The sequence below is a fragment of the Chiloscyllium plagiosum genome, chromosome 28 (assembly GCF_004010195.1).
Source record: "Chiloscyllium plagiosum isolate BGI_BamShark_2017 chromosome 28, ASM401019v2, whole genome shotgun sequence".
NCBI classification, from domain to species: Eukaryota; Metazoa; Chordata; class Chondrichthyes; order Orectolobiformes; family Hemiscylliidae; genus Chiloscyllium; species Chiloscyllium plagiosum.
In genome coordinates, this window is record NC_057737.1 from 11,487,588 (window position 1) to 11,499,478 (window position 11,891).

Here is an 11,891-nt window from a genome sequence, read left to right on the forward strand (position 1 = left end):
ACCAGTTAGTCTGACTTCAGTGGTGGGAAAGATGCTGGAGTCTATTATAAAGGATGAAATTACGGCACATCTGGATAGTAGTAACAGGATAGGACAGAGTCAGCATTGATTTATGAAGGGGAAATCATGCTTGACTAATCTTCTTGAATTTTTTGAGGATGTAACTCTGAAGATGGATGAGGGAGATCCAGTAGATGTAGTGTACCTGGACTTTCAGAAAGCATTTGATAAAGTCGCACAGAGGAGGTTAGTGAGTAAAATTAGGGTGCATGGTATTGGGGCAAAGTACTAACTTGGATTGAAAATTGGTTGGCTGATAGGAAACAAAGGGTAGTGATAAATGGCTCCATTTCAGAATGGCAGATACCAGTGGGGTACCGCAGGGATCCGTGCTGGGACCGCTGCTTTTTACAATATATGTTAATGATATAGAAGACGGTATCAGCAATAATATTAGCAAATTTGCTGATGATACAAAGCTGGGTGGCAGGGTGAAATGTGATGAGGATGTTAGGAGATTACAGGGTGACCTGGACAAGTTAAGTGAGTGGGCAGATGCATTGCAGATGCAGTTTTATGTGGATAAATGTATGGTTATCCACTTTGGTAGCAAGAACAGGAAGGCAGACTACTACCTCAATGGAATCAATTTATGTAAAGGGGCAGTACAGAGAGATCTGGGTGTTCTTGTACACCAGTCAATGAAGGCCAGCATGCAGGTACAGCAGGTAGTGAAGTAGGCTAATAGCATGCTGGCCTTCATAACAAGAGGAATTGAGTATAGAAGCAAAGAGGTGCTTCTGCAGCTGTACAGGGCCCTGGTGAGACCACACCTGGAGTACTGTGTGCAGTTCTGGTCTCCAAATTTGAGAAAAGACATTCTGGCTATTGAGGGAGTGCAGAGTAGGTTCACGAGGTCAATTCCTGGATGGCAGGATTACCTTACACTGGAAGATTGAAGCGACTGGGCTTGTATACCCTTGAGTTTCGAAGATTGAGAGGGGATCTGATTGAGACGTATAAGATTATGAAAGGATTGGACACTCTGGCAGTAGGAAACATATTTCCACTGATGGGTGAGTGCCGAACCAGAGGACACAGCTTAAAAATACGGGGTAGACCGTTTAGGACAGAGATGAGGAGAAACTTCTTCACCCAGAGAGTGGTGGCTGTGTGGAATGCTCTGCCCCAGAGGGCAGTGAGGCCCACTCTCTGGATTCATTTAAGAAAGAGTTGGATAGAGCTCTCAAAAATAGTGGAATCGAGGGTTATGGAGATAAGGCAGGAACAGGATACTGATTAAGGATGATCAGCCATGATCATATTGAATGGCGGTGCAGGCTTGAAGGGCTGAATGGCCTACTCCTGCACCTATTGTCTATTGTCTATTAGGTCCTGAGAAATAACAGTTTTGTTTACCTAGATTAAGTGAATTAATTGAGGAACTAATGATTTATTTTTTTAAAACAAAAGCTTGTGTACTTTATCCTAAAACTTGTACACATCAAATTAAAATCACCACAAATTATTTAATTTTAATTTGAAAAAATAGTCCTTTAGAAAGGTTGTCTATAAATCTTTTTTAAAAATGATTCATGGAATGTGGATGTCCTGGCTAGGTTAGTATTTATTGCTTGTTGCTAGTTGTCTTTGAGAAGGTGGTGAGCTGCCGCCTTGAACTGCTGCTGTTCATTTGCTGTAGTTGAACCCACCGTGCCATTACGGAGGGATATCTGTGGTGTTAACCCAGTGGCACTGAATGAAGAGTAATGTAATTGCAAGTCAAGATAGTGGCTGAGAGGTGAATTTGCAAGTGTTGGTGTTCCCATCTATCAGTTGTCTTCGTCCTTCTAGATGGTGCTAGTTATGAGTTTGAACAAAGATGTCAAAGGAGTCTTAATGAATTTCTGTAGTGCATCTTGTAATGATACACAATGCTGCTACTGAACATCAGTAGTGGAAGGAGTTATGATGTGCCAATTAAGGAGGCTGGCAAACTTGAATGTTGGTGCTGCGCTCATCTAGGCAAGTGGGCACTATTCCACCACAGCCAATTTATGTCTTGTAGATGGTGGACAGGCTTTTGGGAGTCAGGAGGTGAATTACTTGCTACTGGAGTCCTAGTCTCTGACTTCCTCTTGTAACCACAGTACTTACATTGCTAGTCCAGTTCAGTTTCTAGTCAATGGTAAATTCCAGGATATTCATAGTGGAGGATTCAGTGATGGTAATGTCATGGGGTGGTGATTAGATTCTTTCCTGTCAGGACAACTTGTGGTTCAAATGTTACTTGCCACTTGTCAGCCCAACCCTGGATGTTATCCGGACCTTGCTACGTTTGGACATAGACTGCTTCAGGATCTGAGAAACTGTAAACAGTGCTAACTATTCTGCTGTCATCTGCGAACATTGCCACTTCTGACCTATAAGATAAAAAAAAATCATCGAACACAACAATGAGGAATCCCTGCAGAGGTGACCTGGAGCTGAGATGACAGACCCCGAGCAATCAAAACCAGCTTCCTTTGTCCAGTCTGACTCCAACCAGCAGACAGATTTCCCCAAATTCCTGTTGACCCAATTTTGCTGGGTCTCCTTGATGCTACACTTCATCAAATATGGTCTCAATTTTAAGGGCACTCACATCACCTCTGTAATTAACTCTTTTGTCTATGTTTGAACTAAAGCTAAAACTCAGGAGCTGAGAGGCCCAAGCAAATCCCCAAACTCAGCTTCCATGAAATTTTTGCTAAGCAAGTGCTTCTTGATAGTATTGTTGATTACACCTTCTTTCGCTTAACTGATGATTTGAAAGTAGGTTAATTGGGTGCTCATTTGCCAGGTTGGATTTGTCCTGTTCTTTGTGTACAGGACATATCTGAGAGTGTGTCCACGTTATTGGATAGATATCAGTGTTGTAACTGGAATGGAAAAGCTTGGCTACGGGTGCAAAAAACTCTAGAGCTCAAGCCTCGAATGTTATCAGCATACCTAACCTTTTACAGCATTCAGTTCTTCTGTCTGTTTCTTAATATCATGTGGAGTGAATAGAATTCGCTGAAGCCTAGCATTTGTGATGCTGGGGCGCAAGAGGATACCGGGATGAATCGTCCACTCAACACTGGCTGAAGGTGAATGCAAATGCTTCAGCCTTATGTTTTGGAGAGGGATATTTTATAAAGCCTCTTCCTTTTGTTTAATTTTCCGTCACTGTTCATAGTTAGATGGTGGCAGCATTGAAGAGCTTAGTTCTCATCCATCTGTAGTGGAATTGCTTAGTTCTACTTCAAATGTTTATCACTTGCTGTTTGGCACATGGCTAATCCTATTTTGTAGCTCCACCAAGTTGACACCTTATTTTTAGGTATACCTGGTGCTGCTCCTGAAATGCCACTATGCCCTCCTGCCCTTTGCGTTAAACCAGAGATAAACCTTGGGCCTGATGGTAATGGTAGAATGGGGGGAATATGCTGAAGTATGATGTGCAGATTATGTTGGAGTATAATTCTGCTACTACTAATGACCCACTGCACTTCACAGATGCCCAAGCATTAAGTTGCTAGATCTGTTAGAAATATCTCATTCAGCACAGTGATAGAACCACACATGATGGCAAGTATTCTCAGTCTTGCTAACTGTAGACAGACTTCATATTTGCTTGGATTAATCTTGTATCCCAAATCTAATACCTAAAGATTTGTGCTGGAAAACAATCATTTAGTTTGTTTCTGTTTTCAATTATCAAAGATTTGGATAAATTGTATAGAAGGTGTGAATATCAGCAGTCAATTTTTTACCAACTTATTTTTGTTGGGGTGATTGCAAGGGCAGGTACTGACAGCGCAAAACAGAAGATGTATTGAAGCATATGCACCAATAACTTTAGGCAATAAATGTTCAAAATATGGGTTCAGTGAGTCATAGAGATGTACAGCATGGAAACAGACCCATCAGTCCAACGCATCCATGCCGACTAGATATCCCAACCTAATCTAGTCCCATTTTCCAGCACTTGGCCAATACAACCCTTCCTATTCATATACCCATCCAGATGCCTTTTAAATGTTGCAATTGTACCAGCCTCCACCACTTCCTCTGGCAGCTCATTCCAGATGCACAACACCCTCTGTGTGGAAAAAGTTGCTCCTTAGGTCTCGCTTCTATTTTCCCTTCTCACCCTAAACCTATCCCCTCTAGTTCTGGGCTCACCAACCCCAGGGGAATGACGGTTTATGCTATTCATGCTCCTCATGATTTTATAAACTTCTATAAGGTCACCTCTCCGCCTCCAACGCTCCAGGGAAAACAGCCCCAGCCTATTCAGCCTCTCCCTATAGCTCAAATCCTCCAACCCTGGCAACATCCTTGTAAGTCTTTTTTCTGAACCCTTTCAAGTTTCACAACATCCTTCCGATAGGAAGGAAGCCAGAAGTGCACGCAATATTCCAACAGTGGCCTAACCAACATCCTGTGCAACCGCAACATGACCTCCCAACGCCTGTACTCAATGCACTGACTAATAAAGGAAAGCATACCAAACGGAGCCTTCACTATATCCTATCTGCCTGTGACTTCACTTTCAAGGAGCTATGAACCTGCACTCCCAATGTCTCTTTGTTCAGCAACACTCCCTAGGACCTTACCATTAAGTGTATAAGTCTTGCTAAGATTTGCTTTCCCAAAGTGCAGCACCTCACATTTATCTAAATTAAACCCCATCTGTCACTTCTCACCCCATTGGTCCATCTGATCAAGATCCCATTGTAATCTGAGGTAACTTCTTCGCTGTCCACTAGACCTCCAATTTTGGTGTCATCTGCAAACTTACTAACTGTATCTCCTATGTTCATATCCAAATCATTTATATAAATGATGATGATAAAGTGGAGGGCCCAGCACCGATCACTGTGGCACTCCACTGGTCATAGGCCTCCAGTCTGAAAAACAACTCTCCACCGCCACCCTTTGAGCCAGTTCTGTATCCAAATGGCTAATTCTCCCAGTATTCCATGTGATCTAACCTTGCTAACCAGTCTCCCATGGGGAAGCTAGTCGAACGCCTTGCTGAGTCCATATGGATCACGTCCACCGCTCTGCCCTCTTCAGTCCTCTTTGTTACTTCAAAAAACTCAATCAAGTTTGTGAGACATGATTTCCCACATCCCAAAGCCATGTTGACTATCCCTAGTCAGTCCTTGCCTTTCCAAATGCATGTAAATTCTCTCCTCCAGATTCCCTCCGCAACAACTTGCCCGCCACCACTGACGTCAGACTCACTGGTCTGTTCCCTGGCTTGTCCTTACCACCTTTCTTAAAAAGTGGCACCATGTTAGCTACCCTCCAGTCTTGTGGCACCTCACCTGTGACTATCGATGATACCAATATCACAGCAAGGGGCCCAACAATCGTTTCCCACAGAGTTCTAAGATACCCCTGATCAGACCCTGAGGATTTATCCACCTTTATGCGTTTCAAGACATCCAGCACTTTCTCCTCTGTAATATGGGCATTTTTTCAAGATGTTACCATCTATTTCCCCACATTCTATATCTTCCATGTCCTTTTCCACAGTAAACACTGATGCAAAATACTCGTTTAGTATCGTTACCCTTTTGCCCTTGATGTATTTTAAAAACCTTTGGATTCTCCTTAGCTTTGGCAAATAGAGTTATCTCATGTCCCCTTTTTGCTCTCCTGATTTCCCTCTTAAGAATACTCCTACTGACTTTATACTCTTCTAAGGATTCACTCCATCTCTCCTGTCTATACCTGACGTGCTTCCTTCTTTTTCTTAACCAAACCCTCAATGTCTTTAGTCATCCAGCATTCCCTATACCTACCAGCCTTTCCTTTTACCCTAACCAGGAATATACTTTCTCTGGACTCTCTCCTTACCTCATTTCTGAAGGCTTCCCATTTTCCAGCCGTCACTTTACCTGTGAATATCTGCCCCGTATCAGCTTTTGAAAGTTCTTGCCTAATACTGTCAAAATTGGCCATTCTTTAATTTAGAACTTCAACTTTTAGATCTGGTATATCCTTTTCTATCACTATTCTAAATCTAATAGAATTATGGTCACTGGCCCCAAGGTGCTTCCTCCACTGACATCTCAGTCACCTGTCCTGCCTTATTTCCCAAGAGTAGATCAAGTTTTGCATCTTCTCTATTAGGTACATCCACATACTGACTCAGAAAATGTTTCTTATACGCACTTAACAAATTCCTCTCCATCTAAACCTTTAACACTATGGCAGTCCCAGTCAATGTTTGGAAAGTTAAAATCCCTACCATAATGACCCTATTATTCTTACAGATAACTGAAATCTCCTTACAAATTTGTTTCTCCATTTCCTGCTGACTATTGAGGGGTTTCTCATACAATCCCAATAAGGTGATCATCCCTTTCTTATTTCTCAGTTTTGCCCAAATAACTTCCCTGGATGTATTTCTGGGAGCATTCAGCTGTTCAACTGTAATGCTATCCCTTATCAAAAACGCCACTCCCCCTCCCCTCTTGCCTCCCTTTCTCTCCTTATTGCATTTGTATCCTGGAACATTAAGCTGCCAGTTCTGTCCGTCCCTGAGCCATGTTTCTGTAATTGCTATGATATCCCAGTCCCATGTTCCTAACCCATGCCCTGAATTCATCTGCCTTCCCTATTAAGCCTCTTGCATTGAAATAAATGCAATTTAATTTATCAGTGCCTCCTTGACCTCTGCTTCTGTTGATTTGCAGAATTTCACTCCTGGAAGAAGGAAATTGTATTTTTAACTTTCTCCTTCTTCAATTCCACATATTGTCTGATGTCTTTGGTAGTGACTATTATTTATACCTGAGTATGAATATTGATTTGCTTTTTGATTGTAGATGACATCCGACTTGTACTCTGACATGTTACTCTCACCCTGTCTTCACAAAGGCACATTTCCAGTGGGATCTGTGAATTGTGACCATGAGTGAAATCCCTTTCCAACCCACAGAATTAAGGCTAATTATTCACTTGCCAAACAGCCATAGCTGAGTTCCCTACAAAGACATGGTTCAACACGTCTAACTCTGCTGTTTAGTGTTCAGCATCAAAGAGTTGTAAGAAAATTTCTAGCCTTGCATTTGATAAGAAATTATTAATTTTGAAGTCTACATTTGACATCAAATATTTTAAAGTTGAGAGCCAATGTTGCATCGAAAATGAAATATTCGACCTTTAGTAGTATACAAAAGATATTGCAGTTCTAGTTAACAATAAAGGATGAATAATTTACTTTTTTAAATCTGCATGGTTGAAGGGTAGACTAAAAGTCTAGTCTGTCATTTTTCCAGTTTTAGGGTTTAGCAATATTTTGGACAAATGCCTCCATTGCATCCCAAATTTGATTATTTTCTCAATTTTTAGCAAAATAATGCAATCATAACATTGATACTATTTATGTTTCCATTCAATATATTAAAGATATTTGCAGTACATCACTTTTGATGATGGATTTTCAAATTTTGATTTTAATTACTCAAGTAAGGTGTAGTGTTTTGAATTGGTTTGGTATTGACTTATCTGTTAGCTACTTACCATGTAATAAACTGTCCTTGGTTAATTTTCTTAACCACTGAATGTAAATAATTAAATAATAAATAATAATAATAATAATAAATTAAAATAATAATTTTAATCAATATTAAAATTTTACAAGAAAGCTGTATATCAATAGTTTTCAAACTTTTTGGTTAAGACCTTTCTTCAAACAAATTAGCAATTTATATGTAATTTATAATATCCATATGTAGTGTGTTGTAACACTTTAATTTAAAAATTAGTGAGATGGGTATATCCATAGTCTGTTGGTCTATGGTGTGACATTTTCCACAAGCTGCTACTGCCTTGCACTACCTTGCCTCCAGCCACCATTTGGTCATCTATTTTTGACCATAATGATACCCTCCACCCTACCTGACTAGACCAGTGTTCTTTTTTTTTTTAATTTTTTTTAGATTACATTACAGTGTGGAAACAGGCCCTTCGGCCCAACAAGTCCACACCGACCCACCGAAGCGCAACCCACCCATACCCCTATATTTACCCCTTACCTAACACTACGGGCAATTTAGCATGGCCAATTCACCTGACCTGCACATCTTTTGGACTGTGGGAGGAAACCGGAGTACCCGGAGGAAACCCACGCAGACATGGGGAGAACGTGCAAACTCCACAGTCAGTCGTCAGTCGCCTGAGGCGGGAATTGAACCCGGGTCTCCGGCGCTGTGTGGCAGCAGTGCTAACCACTGTGCCATCGTGTCGTCCCGTTCTCATCCATTGTACTGGCACTGATTACTTCATACCTTCCTAAATCCCAAGGTGACCTCAGACTCAGTTGGTAACTACTCTTTTTTTTTTACTGCCTAGTTGGAAATGAGCAATATGAAATGAATGTGTATAAGTTTTTAATGTACATGCCACTGTATTTTCACTGTAAACCCTGAACGTTTATTTCGATTTTTTTTCATTTGTCCTTTCAACAGCTCCACAGTTGCTCAGCCCTCTGAGATGCCCCCATCTCCACTGGTATGGGAGTAAGTGGAAGAAACTACTGATGACAAACATTTTAGGTTCTCACTAGAATCTAAAATTTGCAGTACATTTATGTCGGGACAAGTGTGTAATTTTACTTATAAAAATTTCTAAAAAGTTTTAAAAAACCACTGAATTGTAAAGAATATACTTTTAGGAATATGCTGGACTTGTATTTTTTAGGGATTAAATTGGTGGTTGTGCTTTGAAATAAAGCAGCTTTAGCAAGAGCTGCACAGTTTGTATGTATTTATGGAACTGTGTGCAGCCTTCACTTTTTGGGCTTTGGAAAAACAAAAGCTGCACTAAAATGAGCTGGGTGTCTTGGCTTTAAGTGGGACATGGAACAGGCATGTACAGGATCTCTAAGGAATCAACGCTCATCCATTCCTGAAGACACTTTGAACTGAGACTGGCTAAGAATACAGAGTTTCTGCCGACCAATCATGATGTCATATCGGTTGATAAGGCTGTTTAATGAAATGGGCATGTCACCTGACAGATCAATTCTATAGCTTCTCTTCAGAGCTGTGACAGTGGTTTGCTGTTGTTTGTATAACTTTGTGATTAGGAAGAGATGGAGTGAGTGTGAATTTATCACTAGCAGAAGTAACTTATGTTTCCCCAGTCCCTTAATTATATTTAACCAATTTTTAAAAACATTTTGTTTTATTTCTGCAGTCAAACCTCAAGCATGCATCATCCCACATTACTTGTGTATATAGGTCCAGTGTTGGGTAGATTTTAAAAGTCTTGACATTACTGTATAGAGGAATTAGCTTGCACATTTTAGGTCTGTGAAATATTCCGTGAAAGTTATTTTCTGCACTGGACAGTGTAACAGGAAAAAAAGCAGCACATAGGCGATTATGTTAATTGTGTCTTGTGTCTTTAGGCAGAACTGTGTGGAAGTGTTGATCTGAAACGTCACAGTAGTGCAGTTTTAATATCCTTTCTGACAAATCCTTATCTACTGGAACACTGAACTATTCTGTGTATATGTATATATGAACAGAAATTGAAGGCTCTACCTCCAGGAGTATACAACTTGGTTTGTTTACCTCCACGTTTTTTTAAAAACAATTCAGCGTGGGGATTTAAAACTTGAATGTCCCTTCCAGCTTTTATATTTAAGAAAAAAGATTTTTCACATGTACGAAGGAACCTTTATGGATTGTCTTAAATACACAATTGTGTTCAAAGCTGAGAATATGACCCCAGGCTCGGTCATCATTACTTGACTGTTAAATAACTGTAGTTCATATCTGTATTTAGCATTGGACTCTTGCTGCGAGTGACCCAGAGCAAAGGTGTGCACAGATTTCAGTTAGATCCCTAATATTTTATTCCTTTTAAAATTTTTAACTTAAATGAAGTAACAGCTTGCTGTGGCAAAGACTCGTCATGCTGGAAATTGCATCTATTTACAATTAGGAACAATTAAGAACAATTAAGAGGTTTATGAATTGTAAAGAAAAAGTTTTTAAGCCTCCAGAGCTTTAATAATAAATTAAGTTTTAAAGGCTTGTATTTGAAGATCTCTGTTTTCAGGAAACAGAGCAAGAAAAGTCCTAAGAGCCTGCTGAGAAACCAGTTTCAAGACTTCACCTGAGGTTCATCGTCCTATGTGACACATTTGCCGGTCACTTTGTACAATGTAGATTTGAAGTACAGTGGTGGAAATTCATTAAATGTGACATTTAAAAGAAAATCAATGTGGTACTTAGTCGGTTTGTCATTTTAATATTTAGTCATATTCTCTCATGTTCTTTCTCAATTTGTGGTTTCTGTATCTAGCTATTGACAACATTTCTTTTGAGTTTGGTTGTGTTATTATTTTGTAATGTAGAAAAGAACATAAAGATATTATTGTATGAAGAAGGCCATACTGAAGAGGGCTGAAAATGTGTTGCTGGAAAAGCGCAGCAGGTCAGGCAGCATCCAAGGAACAGGAGAATCGACGTTTCGGGCATAAGCCCTTCTTCAGGAGGGCAACACATTTTCCAGCAACACATTTTCAGCTCTGATCTCCAGCATCTGCAGCCCTCACTTTCTCTATACTGAAGAAGGGTCACTGTACCTGAAACATTAACACTGATTTCTTTCCACAGATGCTGCTAGACCTCTTGAGATTTCAAATAATTTGTGTGTTTGATTTCCAGCATCTACAGTGTTTTTATAAGGATATTACTTTCTTGCTTTACTTAATTCCACATTTTGTGTCCTTTCCTGAATAGAAAGCCTTCATAATTCCCTGAATTAGAGTTTTTCTTTCAAAAGCATTGTGCTATTCACCTCTCTCGTCCCAGTGTCTGCATTGAGAAATACCAGTAGTCTGGAATGTTTTGAGCAGACCAAGCACCTCATAGACTCACCACTCAATTTGTTGCAGTGACAAAATAATTAAGAAGGCATCTGCTTATCTCACCTTCAGGCTAGGGTGGCGGGGATGTAGTGACTGCATGAAGTCATACAGCACGGAAACAGACCCTTTAGTACAATGCTTATGTGCTAAGCAGGTATCCCATCCTAGTGCTTTGCAATGAACCAGACTCTATAAAAGATCTTAAAGTAAGGGAACCCTTAGGAAGTAGCGACCATAATATGGTAGAGTTCAGTCTGGAGTTTGAAAGGGAGAAGGCAAAATTGGATGTAATGGTGTTACAGTTGAATAAAGGTAATTATGAGGGCATGAGAGAGGAACTGACTAAAATAGACTGGAAGCAGAGGCTAACCGGGAAGACAGTAGAGCAAAAATGGCAGGAGTTTGTAGGTATAATTGAGGACACTGTACAGAGGTTCATTCCCAAGAAAAGAAAGATTAACAGGGGAGGGACTAGACAACCTTGGCTGACAAAGGAAGTCAAGAAATGTATTAAAGAAAAAGAGAGATCCTATAAAATGGCTAAGAACAGTGGGAAATCAGAAGATTGAGAGGGATACAAAAGCAAACAGAGGATAACAAAGAACATAGAACATAGAACATAGAAGAATACAGCGCAGTACAGGCCCTTGGGCCCTCGATGTTGCGCCGATCCAAGCCCACCTAAACTACACTAACCCACTATCCTCCATATACCTATCCAATGCCCTCTTAAATGCCCATAAAGAGGGAGAGTCCACCACTGTTACTCGCAGGGCATTCCATGAACTAACGACTCACTGAGTGAAGAACCTACCCCTAACATCAGTCATATTCCTCATATGGCATTAGTATCTTTCCTAAATTGAGGATTGTAATTCCTCATACTGTCGTCCAAGTGCGGTTGAACTGAGCCACCATACATTGGAAATAATGCTTCGTTCTCGTGCCCTGAAATCCTTCTGCA

General features: G+C 40.4%; 1 protein-coding gene across 1 annotated transcript in view; it reads left to right on the top strand.

Moving 5' to 3' along the window:
* nlk2 (nemo-like kinase, type 2) overlaps positions 1-10,273 on the top strand; it is a 184,396-nt gene extending 174,123 nt beyond the window's left edge. The window contains exon 12 of the mRNA XM_043718279.1: positions 8,514-10,273. Within this exon, the coding sequence (XP_043574214.1) occupies positions 8,514-8,568 (55 nt within the window). The 3' untranslated portion in view covers positions 8,569-10,273. The remainder of the gene's footprint in view (positions 1-8,513) is intronic.
* The last annotated feature ends 1,618 nt before the right edge of the window (positions 10,274-11,891 follow it).